Source organism: Leptodactylus fuscus, chromosome 8, assembly GCF_031893055.1.
Source record: "Leptodactylus fuscus isolate aLepFus1 chromosome 8, aLepFus1.hap2, whole genome shotgun sequence".
Taxonomy (NCBI): domain Eukaryota; kingdom Metazoa; phylum Chordata; class Amphibia; order Anura; family Leptodactylidae; genus Leptodactylus; species Leptodactylus fuscus.
This window is the reverse complement of record NC_134272.1, coordinates 46,769,867-46,792,396: the sequence shown is the minus strand read 5'-3', so window position 1 is coordinate 46,792,396 and position 22,530 is coordinate 46,769,867. Positions and strand designations below refer to the sequence as shown.

Sequence of the window (22,530 nt, the reverse complement as noted above, 5' to 3'; positions counted from 1 at the left end):
CTGTTCTTCTGGAGTAAAGTTTTGTAAACTGTACCCCACAGATTAGCAGTAATCTATGGGGAGGGGGTCTGGCAGCAAGTTTTCAATTTTGCTGCAGGGCCTCTACAGGAGAAATGAAGCAATAAACAGTTCCACAGATCTGGTTATGTAATGCATGGACGTGCTGGGTCCTCTTGGATAGGAAACACCCTCTAATAATTCAGTATTCCTTAACAATTTATTAGGTAATTGATTTTCTAAACCAGATAACCATTTGTAGTTCCACAATGCAGGCAAAACATTCATTATCACTTAGCTGCTTGGATTTTACAACACTGTATACAGGGATGGTGCTATATGGATGCACAGTCTATTCTATATGGACGCACAATCCACTCCATACTCTACCAGTATTGAACATTAATGGTTCTTCTTGGTTCTACTGTTGAGTGTTGTAGTTATTGGGGTAAAGAGGCTGCAGGCTCATCAGGACTGGTGCCTAAAGTGACCCCATGACTCCTTTGTTATATGGAGTAAAATTATTCTAATATATATATATATATATATATATATATATATATATATATATATATAATGTTACCATCATTAGCATCCTAGAGACTGTAGCTACATATGCTTTTTAAAGAGAGAGCACAGGAATCAGTAGGGTTATGTCTCTGTTATATTACTTCTCCTTCCTTTTACAGACTGTCATAGTTTAATGTTGCAGGACCGTAATATCATGAAAAATATAACCCTGCATCCCTGGAATCTCGCAGCAGCACGTAACTGGGAACAGTAAAGATTATCTGCATCTTGTGTTAACACCAATGCCGTTCTGTTCTTCTGAAACAAATATATTCCCATTTATGTTCTTTCTCTTTCTAAATACCAAGCAAACCATACATACCAGCACTTTAAACAAGACGTTCATTGTGCTCCTTATATGGCCATGCCATTAGAGATCTCGGTGCCCTAATGTGAAGGTTTTTTCCTCAGGTGCCAGAAGAGGCAATAACCAAGACGTTATAATGTTCTACATTCAAGCAATATAAATGACTATAAACTGTAGATTCCTTAATATTTTATTATATTTTGTAGTCGTTCCTATAACTTTGATCATATAACATGACATTTCTGTAGGTCCACTTATGGTTTCCATTGAATTCTTTGGCTCAGCCTGTTGTAATGACCTCAGTGAATGTATACATGTATCCATGTTTGTTTATGAGGTTTACACTGGTACAGAAGATATTGCATTCTGGGGTGATATAACTGAAAAGTTCAACCTGTTATACAAATATACCTTTTCTTTGTATTTCACAGACATATTCCGGTTTGTTTTGCGTTGTGGTCAACCCCTACAAATCACTTCCAATTTATTCGGAGAAGATCATTGACATGTACAAAGGCAAGAAAAGACATGAAATGCCCCCTCATATCTATGCAATAGCAGACAATGCATACAGGAGTATGTTACAAGGTAAGCCGATTGGGTACATCATTTAATATATTGTCCAGAGTAATAGGCCTAAGTTTATTCTAAGGCTATTCACATTAGCACCTTGGCTTCTATTTGTAAAGGGCTATGATATCTATATGAGTTCCCTTTCTAAGCAGATCTGGCTGGACCACATTGGCCTACAGTGAGCTCTGCTGGTATTTTTGACAGCAAGTATAACTCCACATACTTCCCAATTCTTGCCATCCAATATACCAGATGTAATGTCAAAAATTGAACAGAGTCTAACTTTTTGGTTGTAAAAAGATGTAATTTAATCTTGTTTTTTTTCTAGTTCACACCACTCTTTCTCAGCCTTTTCAAGCGCAGTAAATCATAGTGAGAAAAGGTGCCAAATGAGGACCCCCAAAGTAATGATCAATGAACAAAATATGGCTATTCTTTAACTATCGGCAACAGTTATGTAATGACCCCCTCGGTGTCCCCACATGTAATATAATGGCCCCCTCAGTGTCCCCACATGTAATATAATGGTCCCCTCAGTGTCCCCACATGTAATATAATGGTCCCCTCAGTGCCCCCACAGTGTCCCCACACTCTATATAATGGCTCCTAAAGTATAATTGCCCCCACATATAGTGTAATGGTCCCGTCAAGGCTCCATGCTTCCTTTCTGTTCTAAGGTCTGCATGCATGACGTTCATCCTGAATTGGGAAGACAGTGGATCTTAGCCCCTGCTTGTACCCTGGGAACTCCATGTACCACAGCTTGAGAATCACTGGCTTTGACTACATCATATAAATTTTAGTCATCTTTTTGTCCTTGAAGTTTACATTTATATACATTGCACTTCAGACAATATTGGCTATATTGCAGTTATTCCATAATCTATATAAACCAACCATTAAACATAACTGACAACTAAGAAGTGTAGGATGGGGTGCTGGAAACATACTCCTACGTGCCTGCCAGCTGGCACCAAGATTTTGACAGCCCAAATTTGGGCTATCACGTTTTACATCTAAATGTAAGAAGTTTTGGATATCTTTGTCATGAGAAATGGCTTTTGCTTCTATATGCATCTATATTAGGGCATTGGCTACTTCTACAGTATTGGTATCATGGAATGTGTTGGCTTTCAAGACTTAAGCTATAAGATGTTCCATATGTGGTTAGATATATATGGTAAGGTATCTATGCTGTATCTGTGACTTGTTCCCAGCGTCACACGAAGCTGTGGAGACATCAAGAAAACTATGTCCTACAAATATAAAAGACAAGCAGCGTGAAGCCAGCAGTGGTTGTAGAGCTGCATTGCCTTTTTTGGAGAGGAGCAGACATTACACAGACATAATAAATCCTTGGGAGCATTTTCGCCTAGTGGCTACGTGAAGATAGCATTCTTAGCTTTATAGGAGGGGGTGTTCATATAAACCATGGCACACTAGACTCTTGAGATAAATGACAATGTCAGACCCCTGTTTACACTTCTGGTCATATAATGGTTTTACTATGGATTATCTCCTTTGGGAATGTCTTCATGCTAAATCTTATTACCACCGATGGCTTCTAAATGAATATATGAATAAAATAATATGCTTTGAGTATTTCATAGGCTGACTTGGATTGAAAGGGATCACCATTATTTATGGCCACATACGCATATCCATATTCTGGCTCCTGGAAAAAAAAAAAAGCAACATGCTCATTCTTTCAGGAAAAGCTCTTCTTTCAGAAACTCCCTCCTCCCGACTAGGCCCATTCATTTGGGCCTTGTCCGGTGCGGGACGGTGCACCGCACCGGCATCCAGTCACAGCCACCCTTATTTTGGTCTGGAACCTGAGGTGGCCTCCACCTCAGGTTCTGGACCAAGAAAACCCAGTGTAAACTTATCCTTAGGCTAAGACCCCACATAGCAAACTGCAGTTAAAAAACGCAGTGGAAGCGTATCACATTTATCTGCAATGTTTTTCATTGCATTTTTGCTTAGTTTTTTCCTTCTTTATTAATGCTATAGGAAAAATGCAAGCGTTTCTGCAGGTACATTTTAAAAAAACACGTAGTTTTCTGCAGCATTTTTTTTCCACAGTGTGTAGATGGAATTAGCCAGAATCTCATTCAATTTGGTAGTACTATAAAAATCTGCATTTTTTTTCTACCGCGTTTTTGTAACCAGGGGCCTTAGCCTAATTCAACGTTTTTCCATTGCTATCATTGACATTTTTTGTGGGTAGGTTTATATTTATTTTCTAGGACAGTAATATCACAGTAAGTCCTGTCTTCATTGTATTATAAGGAGGCAGTTTATAAATATGGTAAATGTAAGTGAAGACGTCTTAATGTAATAATTGTCTTTAATTTGTTTTTATAGCTCAGGAGCTGGATATGACTAAACCAAAAAACTATGCTAAACTGGTTTTATTGACTGTCTCCTTTTCTATTATTAACCTCCTATAAGTGCTGTCAGTTTGCTGAGTAACTGCTGAAAGCTCAATTGAGTCTTCCTGTTAACAAACCACTTCTATTGCTTGTCCTTGTGCTATGAGGAGATAAGATAGACAAGGAGAAGAAGGAACTCTCTGTTCAACCAGATAGTATGGAAACACATACCAACACATGACATGCAGCATTATATAATGTGTTCCTCTACTGGCAAATATAATAACACTAGCATTACCCGCAACTACGTCCACGGCCCCCTCCCTCCTTGCATGATCCACCTCCAGCACACCAGTGGGCCAACGCTCCTCAACGCACCTGGCCCCCTTCCCCCACAGGCGCTCCCACGTCCATGTGCTTCACTCACCGTGGTGCACCTGCCGCCGCCACTGCTGTCTGTGCGCCTCCTCCGCAGTGCGTGACAAAGGCCCCCACCGGTTCAACCTGCACAAACGCCCCCGCTGGGGCCCCCCTACCACAGTTCCCTTGCGGGTCCACCCCTGAACCCCTGACCCCATCCCCCACCTCTGCGAACCCCCACCCCCCATCCTAACCCCCATCCCCCCTCCTCCCCAACTAAAAACCCTCCTCACCCCCAATCCCACCCACTCTCAAAGCCCCCAACCCCCGCAGCCGACTACCCGTACCCGGAGCCCGCTACAGGGTGTCTCGGCCAGGCTGGCGAAGAGCCTGTTGTATTCACTGAACAGGTGGTGCAGAGGTACGTGTGGCGCGGACTCTCCAGTGTCTGTACCTCCGGACGGCAAGGATGCGGACAGATGTGCGTGTCCTCCGAATGTGTGGGTGCGCGGCCGCAACCTATCCCGGCACCACGCTGCTGGCCGGCATGGCGGCATCGCTCCAGGGACACGAGCAGCCGCCATGTTTATCGGTGCAGACGTGGGCACTGGTGCCGCCCACGCAATTCCAGCAACATATTGGGCAGAGCGGCTTCCCCTGTGGCCCGCCCCCAGACTGCAGCCAACCAATAGGAGGTCCGCTGCAAGAGCTGCGATGACATCATCGTCATTTAATCAGTTTAAAACCCTAAATGGGCCCATATGCAAGGCAATGGCAATGGGAGTTCCTAGGAACAATAACTGCCTGGGGCTAATAGAACTGCTGATCAGCCAACCAATGCTCATTGGTCGGCAGATAATATCTTTTAAGCATGTCATAAGATGCCAATTATTAGCAGCACATCACTCTGAGTAATATGGCAGCACTACCATTAATCTATGCAGCCAAATGGCAGAGGAAGGATTTCAGAAGAGATCATTCCTCCCTATTCACTTTGCATCGGTACTTGACCCCATTGACCTGGATGTTTCAAGCTAAGAAGGCCCCAAATAGCGGGCCGCAGCAAAAAAGCACTGAGGGAGAAACTGGTAACACATTGTGGTTTTTCCCACAGCGATTTTCAAATTCACTTTCTGCTTTAGTTTTACCTATATGGAAACTGCGGATGTTTCCGTAGGTATAATTGACATGCTGCAATTTCCAAAACTGTAATGGTTTTGGATATTGCATTGTTTCTACTGCATGTATCTTTTCCATAGGGTGTTGGTGGGATTCTCTAGGATACCATCCACCTTGCAGTGACTGTAAAACGCTGCATTTTTGTTGAAAATTTTGTTGCATTTTTTTTTTAACCAAAGCCAGGAGCGACTGCAAAAGGAATGAGAAATATCGGAAGCTCTTATACTTCTCCCTTCTGCTCAATCCACTACTGGTTTTGGCTGGAAAAAATTCAGCAAAATTTGCAACAAAATTAGCTGTGTTTCCATGTTGTGCAAATGCTGATTTTTTTGGTTGCAAATTCTGCTGCGTAGTTGGGGCTAAAAAAATGCTACAAAATCAGCAACAGAAAAGCTTTTCTGCAACTTGCAGCCATAGCCTTAAACACCATAAAATATTTTGTAATAATCTGGGTAGGTTATGGATTTCAGACACTAAAGAGCAGATTTATCATGTTTTGTGTGCTAAGTCTCTAGCATAAAAATGTCGGACAAGCCAGATTTTACTCAAAGTTTGGTGACTTTTTTCTTTTTTATGCCACCTTTACCACTGCCAGTCCTCACAAATCTCCCCAAAAGTGAACTCCATAACTTATCCAAATTTGTCATATGGGAATGGGTAGGAAATGCATCCATCTATGGCCGGGTGTCTCGATCCTCCTCAGGCACTCTGATCGGTCATTCTAGTGTTGGCGAGTATGCAGAAAAAACACAAGGAATATATTTTTTCCTAATCTGGTAATGTCCTAAGGCAGCCACAGCTGGCAACAATGCAATGGTTCTTTATCTGAGATCTGGAATGACAGAATGCTTCTATACAATTGGAAACATCTGCCCTACCGCACTAATGTGGAGAAAGTTCATGAATGACTGTTTAAATGGTTCTGAGTTATTGTATACATATTTTCTCAAAATCTGATAGCAGTCATGAATTATTGTACACAAGAGTCCTCCAAATCTGATAACTTCTGAGGGAAGAACATACCCTGATAGTAAATCAGCCTACAATACACAGTGACAGAAATGTACATACAGATACGAATCCGTAAACTGCACATCCAGAATTAGAAGTAAGAGTAGCGCACATGAACTCAAGTCAGCCACGGACATTACATCTCTTTTCTCTAGGATATGAATGTTACAGTAGAGGTTAAGTAGTACTGTATGTAGGCCAAAGTACCAACGTTGACTCCGACTCTTATATTTTTCCACAGCCCGAATCCAAATGTTGTTCTCACTCCAACTCTACAATTGGCTATTCTTAGACAGACACAAGAAAGCTGCTTTATTTCATGAAAAAGCTAGGGATTCACTTAAAGGGATTATATCATTAAAGAAAACCTGTTTTTAAACTAAAGGCCCATAGGAATAGCCTTTAGAAAGGCTATTCATCTCTTACCTTTATTTTGCAGGTCCACGTCAACATTTTTGAATTTTTCTTCTTTATGCTATTTGTCCTCAGAAAGCACAAGGAACATTCTCACTGTGTTCTGAGCACAGCATTGTCATCCATTCCAGCACTGCCACTGACACTCTTCATTCCTCTTCTTACACAAGACCACCGCAAAATGGCCAACGGAACAGATGACTGTACATGTCTCATCACCATTTTGTGGTGGTCTTCTGTAAGAAGAGGAGTGAAGAAGAGGAGACGCATCAGGAGCAGAAGATAGAGGCCGCGCTGGAACGTATGATGAGCCTGTGCTTTCTGAAGACCAATTTGCATAATGAAGAAAGAAGACAAAACTCAAAAACGGTGGAGTGGACCTGAAAAATAAAGGTAGGAGAAGACTATACCGACGTGCTTGTAGTTAAAAATCGATTTTTTTTTTAATGATAGAATCCCTTTTATGTAAAGTATATATGCAACAAACTATCCAATTAATAAAAACAACAAAATATCTAAATTGTATTTTTAAACTGAAGTTGTAGTCGCTAACTTTTTTCTGATTCTTGTCCCAACTCCAACTCCACAACTCTAACTCTATAAGCCCTAGTTACAATATTATGCATATCAATGAGGTAAATGTCACCTTTAACTGCTAAAAATGCCAATTCTTGGCAATTTATTGAGTATGTCCTGAGATACTAAAGGATCATACAGCTTTATCTAAACTAGTAGACCTGCTTAGTGCCTGGCCAAATCAGTAGTGGCCGCGTGTGATCTCTGAGGCCAACAATTGGTTACAAAGGTCACGAGACCCTTAGCATTTCTGGCCCAGCCAGTAGGAGCTTGAGAGGAAATGGGAGAATGGAGGACTGGGGGAGTAGGTGAGTATCATTTCATTTCTATTTTACATCACCTCCAGGTATCCCAGATATCCTTGAAACCAACATTTCACCACCTCTACCAAATTCAACTCTTCCATAGGCACCATTCCACTGATTTTGGTGCAGTTGTAGATTTTTCTGTAGCCCCCACCCTTCCTGAACAATTGGTGCTGTTATTTTCAGCATCCAATCTGCTGCTTCACTCCAGGACCCACCCACCTGACAATAACAAGTCTAATTAACACATTGGGTGCTGAAACTAAATGGAATGATGGGGGTTAGAGAAAAAAATTCCAACTGTGTTGGAATTAGTAGAGCAGCGATTATTAAACGTTGTAAAAAGATAGAGTTGTTGGAGGTGGTGAAAGGTTACCTTTAAGCTTCTGTGCTATACTAACGAAGACAATTTTTCCATAAAATTCCTTTAAGAAATTAATCAGCAAATAATTTTAGATCTAGTTATACTTGAAAACATCTAAGACTGAACATTACCTTCAAAATAAGAGGTTTACAAGTAAGAGGTTTACAGATGATTTGGGAAGTTATCCTAAACTATACATGAAGAACATGTTCTGCTCTGCTTACTCAAGACCAAGGAAAATAAACCATTCCAGTTCCCATCCTTGTTTGCCTCTTCCTGTTACATACAGTTTGCACACAAGACGCCCACACACAGTATACTATCTTCAGCTGAGGGAACTGTCTTTCATTACAGTCATTAACATTTTTCTCACTATTTGCTATTATTTTAACCATTTCCATATTCTTTAACATTTAAGTGGAGGATTTACATGTGACTGTATATGGATTACTTATTCTCTTAGCGTGCTCATGTATTCACACGTATACTCATATCTAACTACATTCTGCATTCCTGGGTCCTCTGGGCCATCCACCACTAATCATAATGAAGGAGTTGTAGTACTAGCACAATAGGCCATCAATGTATGGAGCTTGAAAACCCTTTTAATTCCTTGCAGACCTGTCATTCTGCTCATGGGCAGTAATCCCAATAGTCCAGCCTCCACAGATCATTGATAGACTATAATGAGGATTGGTAAGGTTAGATTCGACAATCTAAGACATACAAATGGTATTGTTTAGGGTATTAGTGAAATAAAGAAGTCTCAGATTGGATTTACAGGAATAATTCCTTTTTAGAATGATAAGCAATAGAAGGACGCTGGTCTGGTTACTTGGGCCACTGAATATAACAGCTGATAAGAAGGATCTTGTGGTTTCTCATTTCCCCTGTGCTATAGGTGAAATATAATATGGCACACATTAAATAGAAGGTGTTAGGATTGCAGATGCAGTACCAAGCCAATAGTGAGAACCAGTACTAGACACATTGATCAAAATGGCAAACACAGCGCTGATCGTTCAGCACACCCCACACCACAGAGATGTTCACAAGAGCCCCTGATGGTGGGGATGGACTTAGCGGCTACTGTCAGGCAGAGCGTTATGGGTCAGAAAAAGCTGGACATACAGCGCACCACAAATTACAGCAGAACCAGAAACTGGGAACTCTTACCAGCAGGTCTTAAGAGTTGAGTTGCAGGTCTGAGGAACCAGCAGGCAGAAGTGGGCGGTAGTCAAAAGATGGAAGCAGAGTACCAAAGAGTAGTCATCCAATCTGGGTCGTCCATGTGAAGCCATCGCAGTACACAGGGTAATCCAGAGGGAAGGTCAAGCAGGCCGGGTCGGTAACAGGATAGCAGAGCAGTACAAAGTCAGGTTCAAGGAGCAGAAGTCTAAAATCTAGACGGGGTTGTCAACAGAAGGCACAGTACACAATCAGGAGACAGATGCAGAGTCAGAAGGCAAAGCAGGAGTCACAAATGGAGGCAAACTGGACACAGGCAAACGGGAGAGTTTACTATCAGGGAAACTGAATAGCCAACGGTGAGCCGCAGCGAGAGCCATTCTTAAAAAGACCCACTATATCATTGATCACTCCTCAGTGACTTAAAAATGTATCATACTTGCATCAGGAAGATTTTGCAGTGTTTCATCCTTAAAATTGAGAAATTGCACTAAAAACAAATCAAAACTACATGCAGTTTTTTCGATGTAGTTTTAACTACACCCAACTGCACCGTGTAACTGCACCCTGAAAGATACCTGATAGTCAGCAGTACATCCCTGTTTACATGGAGCGATGTGCTGCTGACAATAGATGCAACTGTATAGCGGAGTGCAGATTGCAGTAGGGATAATTCCTCCTCCTTGTATTTTGCATAGGCCTGTGTAAAATGCTGATGTAAACGAGTACTGATTAAGTATTATATCATCAATCGTCACTAGTTAGCCCCTGTATCAGGTAGTGTAAACAAATCCGAATTTAGAATGGAATTTTCACTCCTGTGTATGTATGACTAGGTTTATACTCATGTATAAAAGTTTACATTCATATGTATATATGACAAGGTTTACACTCCTGTGTATGTATGGCAAGTTTTACAATCCAATATCTGTTTGACAAGGGTTACAATCCTATGTATGTATAACAAACTTTACACTCCTGTGTATGTATATGAAGGTTTAACAAAGATATGTATAACAAAGTTTACACTCATATGCATGTATAAGAACATTTGCACTCATATGTCTGTATGACAAGGTTTATACTCCTATGTATGTATGACAATGTTTACACTCATATGTCTGCATAAGGCTAAGGCCCCATGTTGCGGAAACAGCTTTTTTGTTGCAGATTTTGGTGCGTTTTTTTTTTTGAGCCAAAGCCAGGATTAGATTGAGCAGAAGTTACATGTATTAAGACTTCCTATATATTTCCCATTTCCTTTGTATCCATTCTTGGCTTTGGCTCAAAAAACTGCTACAAACACTCTACGTTTCCGCAAAGTGGGGCCTTAGACTAACAAAGTTTATACTCTATATATCTATGTATAACAAGGTTTACACTTATCTATGTATGGCCAGGTTTACACTCTTATGTATCTATAACAAGGTTTACACTTTTATGTATGTATGACCAAGTTTACACTCCTGTGTATGTATAATGAGTGTATTTGGATAAAATATTATCATGTGTATATTTAGCATAAGGCAGACTCTAGGTGATTATAATAATATGCTAAATTTTCTCTATTGCAGTTAACTATAATGATAAAATAAATTCACAATTATTCTGATTGTTCTGACTACAGGCCCTGAACTGTATCCATCTGTGGATTGTAATGATTTATGGCTGGATATGTCGTGTTGTATACCAGATTGTGGTTTGCAGTTGATTTAGTTGACAAGTTATAGCAGTATAATTGGCATATATGGAGGAGATTTGGATTGAATTAGTTATTGCTGCAGGGGAGGGAACCAATGACTCCCTGCACACAATAGAGCTCTTATATCAAGCAGGGGCTGTCCTTTTGCCAAGGAAAATACCTGGGTTTAAATAGATTACATGTGGGTCCTCCTTCCAGGGGTCTGCCATTGTCTGCATGTAAAGACCTCTTGTATATGAGAAAAGGTGATCCAACATGAGCAACCAGTACATCCTGTAAGGTGCTTTTAGACTAGATATTGAGGATTTTTTTGGATTTTTTTTTTTTTAAATGGCTAAGGACAGGAAAGCTAAGGCTGGTGACTGACTGCAGTGGACATGTGACCAGCACGAACTGTTAAGGGTGTGGAATGCTTTTATAAAATGGCTTATAGTGTTTCCTGCTCTTAGCCAATATTTTAAAATCATGATAATTTGGTGACAAATAAGCACTACTAGTACAGTACCAGTGAGCCCTTTTTGCCCAATCACATTTGCCACTATCATTATTTCAATGTCTCCATCCTATACATGGGGATAATGTCCATCCTTAGGGAGAGACCACCTTTTCAGGTGTGTGGAAACTTATACAGCCATAATTGCTCCACTGCAAGGGAACATGGGAAGAATATGCAAATCTGTCTCCCAAGATGTAAACAGGGAGACAGTGCCTCTGTTATGCTGCCCTCTATGGGAAGCACCCTGAACATCATGCCTGACTTTCCCAGAAGTCTTTACTGCATGATGCGAGGTTATAACCAAATCAATTTCTCAGCTACGGACGGCACTGTTTCTGTCTGGTTGGACTTCATCAGCGCAGCCTAGAGAGAATTGATTTGGTAGAAGTGAGGCACTGTCTGCCTGTTTTCATCTTAGGAGACAGTTTTGCATATTCTTCTCATGTTTCCATCCTATACATTCAGATTCAAGAGAGTCTTGTAGCTTGAGTAGAACTGCTGCCCTATCTTGCCCTAACCCTTTCAGAACTGGGGGCCATTGTGTCACGTCATGGCAAAGATTGTAAACACTGATTTGTAAAGTGCTGCGGAATGTGTTGGTGCTATACAAATAAACTTATTATTATTATTATTAATAATAATAATAATAAAGTTCTGCCTAGAGAAAGATACCCGGTATAGATGTCCATAGACAGTGCCTGATCTGTATTGCTCTTCATTTATCTCCTTTTATGGTGAAGCTTCCAGGAATCCTTGAGATAAATGTCAGATTATGAGTGAGATTAGGCAGACATAGATGTTCTCAAAAGACAGAGATTCATTACATAATAGAAAACATAGCAGCATCCTGAAAATTTACAACATGGACAGAAAGCCCTCCCAGGAATCTCCACTGTGACTTTCTAGGGATTGCTTGTGTGTGGAGAAGTAGGTAGACATGTATGATTTATACAGTACAGCTCAAAGGCAGAGATAAAACTGCCCAGAACATACAGATCTACTACTGATAGGGAAAAAAAAACCTCTGGCTATATACAAACGTATAAAAACATAGAGGATAAAATGAAGTGAAGTTGTTAACATTAATGGGAGGTAAACGGCCAATACTAAGGGTGGGTTCACACTACCATTAACATAGTCCATTGCTCTCATCCATCATAGGACAGCAATAGAGTGACTGATGCAGACGAGCCCTCTCTGTCTGGCTTCCATTCCCATTCACTCTAATGTAAAAAAAAACATGACAAAAGAAGCTACTATTTTGAAGGCACTATTTTGCGGCCGCTGCAAAATCACGGCCGCAAAATAGCGCCGCGTATACGGTACCGCCTCTCATTGAAAACAATGGGAGCGTATACGGCCCGCAAAAGATCCCGCGGCGTGTACGTACCAAATGACGAGCCAGAACAGTCCGTGTGAACCCGGCCTTAGAGTGAAAGGAATGGCTGCAGATGGAGGGGGTACTGTCTGCATCAGTCACTCTAGCCTATGACTGTTGAGAGCAACAGACTATATTAACGATAGTGTGAACAAACCCTTAGTATAGGGAAGTTTCCCAAGGGAAAACAATGACATACAGTATATTCTGGAAGGTACTGTACATACAATAAATAGGTCAGATAGAGAGATAGATTACAGACACATATCATTGCCTTCTGTACAGAACATGCAGTGATTGCTTGAAATACAGTCCAGATTATGTCATGTGTATTAATATTCCTCGTATCATCACTACTCATAGGTTAAAATTCTGGCTTTTTATGGTATTAGCCCGTTTATTTGTCATACTCAGACATTAATCTTCAAGTATGTGGTATGAACATATAATGAAAAGGCTTTAATAGGCAATGTTCACCGTACTAGGCCAGGCTAATCTAAATTTACATTAGAGAATAAGGGATATGTATATGGGAATGAGCAGGGGCATAACTTCAGTATTGAGATTCCATCTGGCCCATAAACGGAGATCCAGGGGGGGAAAAACATAAAAAACCCTCTGTTACTCACCCATCTCCCATCTCCTACGCTGTCGGTCTCCGAAGTAGTCCATCTTCAATTACGTCAGACGTTACATGACCCGGGACGCAGGCCGGGGTCATGAGATGTCGGACAACTAGGCCGAAGCCTGCCCGGATTGTGGAGAGGAAAGTAACAGTGTTGTTTATGTTTCTTACCTCTCCCAGGCCGCCGATCATTATACTCGGGGGTCCGAAAAGACCCCCGAGTATAATGATAGCAGCGGTAGCGGCTGTCACCGGGCCCCCTAATGTCTCGGGCCCTGTGACAGCTGCCTCTGCTGCTATGGCGGTAGTTATGCCACTGGCTAAAATTAAATGTACAGATGAGAAGTAAATTTCTAACTTTACAATGCATGATGTAATAAGGGTGAACTGAGAACTGAACTGATGGTGTATGGAAATGTTCAGGACAAGTAGGACAAGGCTGCTTGTAAAATCTGGGAACACCGCTGCCATTCACATCATCCACAAAGGTTTTTTTCTGTCTATTAGTACATGAACAACTCCTAGGCATGATGCCACATTACTACAACATAAAATGTACATATATGGTGTGCTGGCCTGAAGCCCATCATGTTGGAAACACTACACAGACACCTGGGATAATGTGTATTAAATTGTGACTACATAACGGGAAGAACATTCCTCACCCAGCAGGGATCCCATTCAATATCTCTATAGGGTATTTTACAACTGCATATAGTTACAATAGATACAAATAATGGAATAGGTAGGGTACTATGTACTAGTAGTTGTTTGTGAGTTAGCTAGATATTCATATGATGATGGCCAATGGAAGCATGAGAAGCTTAAAGGGGACATTAATGATTAGGATCCCTTTTACTAGCTATAGACTGAGGCTGAGACAACATAACGTATAGCCCATAGATATCCACTGTTATCTATGGCAGATTTTGGAACCTATTGATTTCAAGAGTGCCATACAATGTTTTATTATCACTGACAACGTGGTGCCAATGCTTAACATCTTCAATGGAGCATATATACTTTTATACTATCTTTATAAACAGCATGTGGTTCTTTTAACCCTCCTCAGACACAAATCATGGGCAGGGAGGGGGCATGTAACTGGTTCTCCCTTGTTTGTAACTTTTTTTTACAACTCCACCCGAAAGTGACCCTGACTCTGACTCCACTACTCTGAATCCACAGCCCTGGTTACAGGACGCCCTGTGATTAGCTGATTGGGTGACCCTTCTAACAAAACCGAACTATACAAAGTGGACAGACCTTCTAAGGGTACACACACACCACTATTCTATAGCTTACACTCTTTATTTTTTCTGGTCAAAGACATATTCTTCCCTGGGATTTTTTCCGGTCTTCCTCTAAAAAAGAATTTGAACACAAACCACAAATGGATCTGTGATGTGTTAACACGACCTAAAATTCCAGAATTATCCGCAATGAATGTAATGAATACATTAAATCTAATGGTTGTGTAATCCATATACCAGAAGAAGTGCTGTATACATGCTCCTTACTCTGTAATTGTGAGAGTAAACAGCTACGACCACATCTGTCATGTCCAAAAGGAACTTTACATTTCTTAATATAAATGGACTGGAACTTTTCCATGTAAAAAGTATTATCATCTGTGACAGTAAGAAAGTCATCTTCAGACAGCACAACATGATGAGAAAACAATGTTGGATAAAAATAGTAAGAAGAATATTAGCTCTTGTCCCCCATGGAGAATTAAAACGTCCATCCGGCTTGGCCAGTGCTCAAGGCATGAACCCCTGCAATACTTGATTTGTCACTTAAAGGGGTATTACCATCTTATAAAGTGATGGCAAATGTATAGTGGTTTATGTTTTAAAGCATTAAATAGATTGATAATATAGTCTATATTTTATATTTAACGTCTGATATCTTTTCTTTTGCAGACCGTGAAGATCAGTCCATTCTGTGCACGTAAGTACAATCCATAATTTTGTCCTATGACCTATATGTTATATATAGAATTCTTAAGGGCTAGTATTTGTATAATTTTCTTGTTATAAGCGCTTCTATTCGTGTTATATGACAATATTTCTCACGTATCAAATAAACATAATGAAGAATAGTCATCTGACCAATGCTAAGGGTTACCTTGTCTGTGATGCAAAAAGTAGCAACATTTAAGCATCACAAAGGTGTGACAGCAGATAGTAGTCATAAGGGGTTGTATATGCAAAATATCCCTGACATGCTGGAAATCATGTCAACTATCCAGAAGATGCTCTTATATACCTGACTCCATTCAGTGGCATAGCTATAGGGTGTGCAGTGACAGAAGTCAGTACTGGGCCCTGGATCCGGAAAGGGCCCCGAAGGTCTGTAAATCCTAAATATAACAACCTGTTTCCCCAGTGATGTAGAGATAGTGCAGTGAACTTAGTAATAAAGGTCCTGGTAATATCAATTAAATAGGTTATCCAGGAATTGGTGTAAACCATGTGGCAACCAGGGGAGGTGAAGAGTTAAAAATTGGGCTTGTCTGCTGACAGTCCCCTTTTCATCTCATGACTGGGCCACGCTGCCAGATACCAGGAGGCCCACATGAACCCTGAGACCAATAAGCAGTCTTGGGAGTTGGCCGTCTGGCAAAGTGGTCCTGGCACAAGATGGAAAGGAAACCAGTAGCAGACAATGGAGTCTTTTAATCTCAAACCTAATCTGGCCGTTCCACGTGTTTCTCTAACAATTCCTGAACAATCCCTTTAATTCCACCTACTATACATAATTAAGGTAAAAATCAGCACCCAATACGAAAAAATGAAAAATAATTTTTATTTAAAATTGCAATATGTCTGCCACGGATATTTTTCTGTAATTTTTGGATGAGATTAGCCAGAATTCCATCTGCTTTGCAGATACTGTAAAATGCTGCAGCATAATCGCTGCAACATTTATGCTATATGGAGCCGCGGCATTAATGTGATTGCTTGCAGCCCATATATCATAATGATTTTTACTAATTTTATCTGTTTTCCGCATGTGTGTGCCACCTAAACTTATGAATAAATTGTCAACTGCGTGTTACTATTCCCCTTGCCACTATCTGTCCGTTCACTATCAGCACTGATTGGAGAATGCTGTAGTGTCATACAGGGTCAAATCCCTCTGACAATCAGAATAGCAACACGAGTTGTCAATTTTATCTATCTATTTCCAGGAGATGTGATGGAGGGGTGACAAAATAAAGAGTTGCGAAAATGCATTGAAAACACTGCCGAAAAAAATTATGATGCGTTTCCGTCGTGGTTTTATTACATAGCTTTTTTTTTTACTGCGTTTCGCTACGTTCAGCCATGGCCTTAAAAAAGTTTGGTTGGATTTTAATGAAGGAATGAATTTTGGAATCAGCGAATAGTAATTCCTGTTCTCCTCTTTTAGTTTGATCACTGACCAAACGCAGCCCAGAGAATGCTGAGAGCTGCCATAGAGAGAGCGTTTAGCAAATATTGTCTGGGAGCTTGGTATGACAATTAGGAAGATATCATGCCATATATGGCCAGAGAGCCAGGGATTTTTAAGAAATGCCAAGAGATAGGCACTTCTAGTCTGGGGAAAGGAAATGCAATTTAACATCATTATGACCACACTATAACCTTTTAACCGGAGTAACCGCTCCATATAGTTGTCTCGATGAAAGGCTTTACTTTTATGCAGAACAAGAACAGAAAATGTTTAGCTACAAGTACAGCTATTGAGAATGTCTGGCAAGGGAGCGTTCCCACAAGATTTTATTTATATCCAGTTAATATAGCACCCATTACATACAAAGATGTATCGTACATGTGATCTCCATATTATGTCCTACAAGCCTCAACAAGAAACAATCTTACATGAACTGTTAAATACTGATCTTTGGTCTGTCACCAGGGTCTACTGCAGCTGGAATTAGTATCCTTAAAGGGGAATTCCACCCAATGTTTTCTTCTTTTATTAGATATTTACATCATCAGAAGATACCTACTCTAGCCTCTGAGCTGAGATCTCCTACTTCATATTTTATTTTTCCATATGGTTTTTAACTTACTGTTCTGACTTAATGGTGGGACTGTGATAAGCAATGTTCCAACAGTGCGAGGGAGAAAGCAGTAGCCTGAGCCAATGATGAGATAGGAGTGTGTCACAGACTGCCAAAGTATAGTCACAAATCACAGGTCTATCCTGATGTTATAGTGGGGGAACCTGAGCTGGCAAACATCCCACATTGTAATGATATATCTATATATTAGGATACATTTCTGCACCAAATTTAAAGTGGTATTCCAGCCAGGGCAAGTTATATTGATCCAGGGATCTGGGGGTACTTGCTTATTAGTGAGGGTCTAATCGCTGGGACCTCCACTGATCACTAGAAATGGGATGTTTTGTGCTTCAATTTTGAATGAAGAGACAGGATGGACAACACGCATCACTCCATTCATTTCAATAGGAAAGCATAGTGTTGTGTTTCAGCTATCTCAGATGGTCCCATTGTGCTGTCCGTCCTGCTGCTCCATTCAAAACATCAGTGCAATGCACCACAGATTTCATGATTGGTAGGGGACTCAGTGGTCAGGGCCCCACAGATCAGCAAGCTATCCCCTATCCTTTGGATATGGTTTAACTTGCTGTGACTGCAATACTCTTTTAAGACCAGATGGCATTTACATAACCATAAATATCTTTACATGATTCAGAGCAGATTTTCTGAAGAAATGACTATCCCATTCAGTTGAATGTGGTTTGCAGAACCTCATTCAGATGTATAGAACATATTTTTATTTTCAGACATTTCTACAACATGTGACCAGAGTAGCTGTAAAAAAAAGAAAAAAAGAAAAAAAGTTACATTCTCAAATCACTTAGAAAAATGCCCATGAAATTTCATTATATTATTTATGTATTCTAGTGTATTATTTATATATATATATATATATATATATATATATATATATATATATATATATGTGTGTGTGTTACATATATATATTTATGTATGCTAGTGTATCCGATGTATTATATCTATTTGTGAAGAAACTAAGACTGATGGAAATAAATACAATTCATAAAAAGAATTCAGATTGAACGGCACATGAAATAAATTCAGTAGCCGGGTAATTCATCTTTTAACCCTCTGCCATATCTGTGTATATAACTTTATGCATACATATAGACATCCATTCACTACTGAAAGTCATTTAAACAAACCATAACTCTGATCCCCTCCACCATATAAGTATAACAAAGTGACATAACAACGCGGTCACTCCATATATAGTATATAATATACATTACAGCATTAGTAGAGTCAGTTCAATCAGAGTTATGGTTACACACACAGTGATAGGGAATGCCCTTGCATGCTTAGACTATGGTTTGCCTCTATCCTTTCCAGATCAGATTTTGGTTTAGGTGGAGGCTGTCCACATAGTGCTCCATAACATATAACAGATGGGAGATGAAGCCCAACATATAACTTTGTAACTTAAAGTAAAATTTCATCCATTTATTAGATAACATAAAGCCCTGACAAAGCTTGCTATGGCAGTTCCAGGCCTTACGCCATCTTCTCAGGATCTGTGCCCTTTTCCTGATTTCTCATGGTGATTGTTGGGTGGGAAACGCAAATGCTTTCTGAGAAATAAAACTACTACATACTTCTACTAGTACTAAGGAACAAAAATATCTTGCAAATAGATTGTGGTAAAGATTCATGCTTAGTTTAGATGGTACCCTGTGCTGTACCTTCTATTCACAACCCCCTCCTTAAAGGGAGTCTGTCACCTGAGCTCAGCGTATCCACAAAGCCCTGCACATAGATAGGCTAGGGTAACCTGAATAAAATGGTTTTTGCCCCCTTTGTGAATTGCTGCATCTGCTGCCAAAATATTGTTTTTTGCTAATATGCAAAAGAGCTCTTTGAGGTATTGCCATTGCTCCAAAGGGGTAAGGGGCAACACCCTCAGTGCTCCGCAAAGAACTAATAAAACTGCAAAGGATACAGCAGATAAGCGCATGAGTGTATATCTCATTCTATGGGTTACAAAAGACTTCTTTTACACATTCTTTTTTGCCAATTGACTTATCTAACAGATATCTGACTATGTGTAGAATAAAGGGATCCTGAATGCTGAATTTATTTGCATGCTTATATAATAGGTAAACGTCTGCCACAAAGTTAAAGGGGTATTCCAGTGAAAGCAACTTACCCCATATCCAAAGAATAGGGGGTAAGTTGCTGATTGGAGTTGCGGATACAGTGGGCCAATGTGTTGTCTGCCCAAATCTACCAACTTTAGTTTTCATTGTGGATGACCATGTCTGTTTTAGCAAAATCTGAATAGATCAAAAGGGTACCCCTCCAATTGAGGTGGGGACCACATTGTATTGTTTAGCATATCCTGGTGTGTGATGGTGCGTCGCCAATAAAAGTTTTGTGTGTTCTTTCAAGCCAGAGTAAGCGCAGTGCCTTATTTAGTGGTCCCCACCTCAATTGGAGAGGTATCCCCTTGGTCTATTCCGATCTTGTATTCACTCATTCCTTCTGGGGATGATAAGACTGCTGCTCTTCCTATGTCCGGAGGTACTTGGAGATAATTTCCCTACACAGGGGAATCTCCAATTGGCGACTGATCCTGAATTTGCCTGTTGCTCAGTGCCTCGCTGTTTTACGCATGTCTATTTTAGATTAGGCTCCCATTTATCTATGTATATTTATATATTATACTACTACATTCCTGTATATTCTAAACAAGTTAATAAGGGCCTCATTAACCTAAATTACTACAACATTTCTTATTGTTGGTGTTTCATCTGTAAGGTGGTATGACGATGATAACAGTGCTATGCGCATTTAGATGTTGCAGTCACAACTAAAACTCTAACCTTAGGGCATTATATAAGAACTATATGAAAATATTTATTAAAGGAACAGTCCAGAAAAAAAACGATAAACTGTTTTATAGCTAGTGCAGGAGCAGATGGAATGGAACATTACATAGATCCAAAGAACAGCAAGGACAGAAGTCGTGCGCCACCCCCTCAGACCCTACACTAGGTTTATGGGTATTCCTATCTAAGCATTGAGAATATTTCCATAAGATATACCATAAATGCCTTAATTACCTGTCCTGCCTCTAGAACTAAGATCTATAAAGGGCCCCAATCGCAGCTTCAAGTGAACAGAGAGGAGTTGCGTATGCGCAAGTTTCTGCATTCACTTGTACTGGAGTCAGAGAATAGTTCATTTATGGCATAGCCTATGGGTATAAATGCTAAGATGGCATTGCCCCTTTAACACAGTGTACAATTTTTTCCACCAGTGTTCCATGAGTACTCATTATGTAAATTTAGCAATGATTGATGCAATAACATAATAGTAAGAGGTAGCATATGCCTTGTATTCTAATTGCTTTTATCTATGAGAAGGTCACTTTGGGTTAATTGTGGCATCATTTGTTTGCTTGGATTAGAAGGTTTCCGTATGTTAGCTATTCAGTGTAACACTGAGACTAGAGGAAACTGAGACGAGTAATTCTTATAATAAGTATAATAATTATAAGATAACCTCTAATGACTCAGGGACACTTTAATTTCTAATAATCTGCTCTTAGTATTAAACCATATATCAGGTTGTAGAAGGAAATGAGCAGAATATATGGAGCTGCCAGCACAGATTCAATTAAATAGGAAGCAATTACAGTCTGGATTCTGTTATCCTCCATTCTCTCCCATCCTACAAATGTTTCCTTACTGTAATGAGTATAGATGGAAAAGAGAATCCGTACTCTCAGGAGAAATAGTAAAACACTGAGATGAAACATGATGGCGGATACAATGACCTACAATGAATAGAACAGTCAATTAATAAAGTGCTTCCAAGGGGTTTACCAAGACAATCCTTAGGACAGATCATCAATATCAGATTGGCGTCAGATGTGCTGCTCCCCTTCTGATCTAATGCTTACATTAGCAGCAGCAGCGCTTAGGTGAGCACCACTTCTGTTTCCAGACCATTCAATGGTCACATGGTCTGTTTGCAACTCACTCTCATTCAAGTAAATGGGGCTGAGCTGCAATACCAAGCACAACCTCTATACAATGTACGGCGCCATGCTTGGTAAGCAGTAAGAAGGCTACAGCTCATATTTGAATGCTGCAGCTGATCATGGGATTGCTGGTTGTCAGCTCCAACATATCTGATATTGATGACCTATTCTATAGGGTATTCCAACTTTGATGGGATTTTAAGAAACATATTAGAGTTTCACTGAACATATTGGCCCAGATTTACTAGACAGTGTAAACTTAGAAAGACAGTGTGAAAATACGCCAGAATTTTCACGATGACTGATGATGAAGGAAGTCTGCTCTATGTTTATACCACCTTTTAGTTGGTTTACTTTGAGTCAGAAATTTTAACACTATTTGGTTACATTTTTGAGAAATTTTACAACCATATGTCTAGCATGTTGAAAAATTTTGGCCCAAATTAAGTATGCCAAGATGAGACACAGTGTGCCACATGCACCACACCGAGCCAAAGATGTGCCATGTTTATGCTAGTTACATTAGTAAATTTGGGCCATTATGTAGAGTAAGTGACTGGCTTCAATGCAAAATCTATAACCCACAAAGAAGCGCTGAGTACAATGGCCGATTATAATAAAAAATAAGAAAAATACACAGCAGTAATACATAAGGGAAGGACAAAAGTGATTGCTTATCCAGCCCGCTTGTCACATACCCGTGGGGGGAATTACCATCTTCTAGGCAGTATATGAATTCCTAGCCCACTAGGATTACGCTACCACCAGAAAAAGTCAGTGACAAAACGTTCATTGGGGCTGGCGTTATCCCATGAGGAGGGAGCAGGATATGGGTAATGTGTTTGATTTATACTATATTGGTGATATTTGTATATACACGAGCCCTTGGCTGTTTCTATGATGTTATTTGATCCTGTTATTTAGTAGCTGTGGTCCGTTTTACCTTTAGAGATGATTGGATTCATTACGGATTTCTCTGACCACCATAATGTAATTGTGTTGTACATTCACACAAGCGAGTTGCAAAGTGGCTGTGAAAAACTTCCA

The 22,530-nt window shown here is 40.1% G+C and overlaps 1 protein-coding gene across 5 annotated transcripts in view; it reads left to right on the top strand.

The window, feature by feature from the left end:
- Positions 1-22,530, top strand: part of LOC142217062 (myosin-11) — a 71,343-nt gene that overhangs the window by 12,367 nt on the left and 36,446 nt on the right. For all 5 annotated transcript variants that reach the window (XM_075285245.1, XM_075285246.1, XM_075285243.1 and 2 more), the window contains exons 3-4: positions 1,306-1,462; positions 15,346-15,373. In XM_075285245.1, the coding sequence (XP_075141346.1) occupies positions 1,306-1,462; positions 15,346-15,373 (185 nt within the window). The remainder of the gene's footprint in view (positions 1-1,305; positions 1,463-15,345; positions 15,374-22,530) is intronic.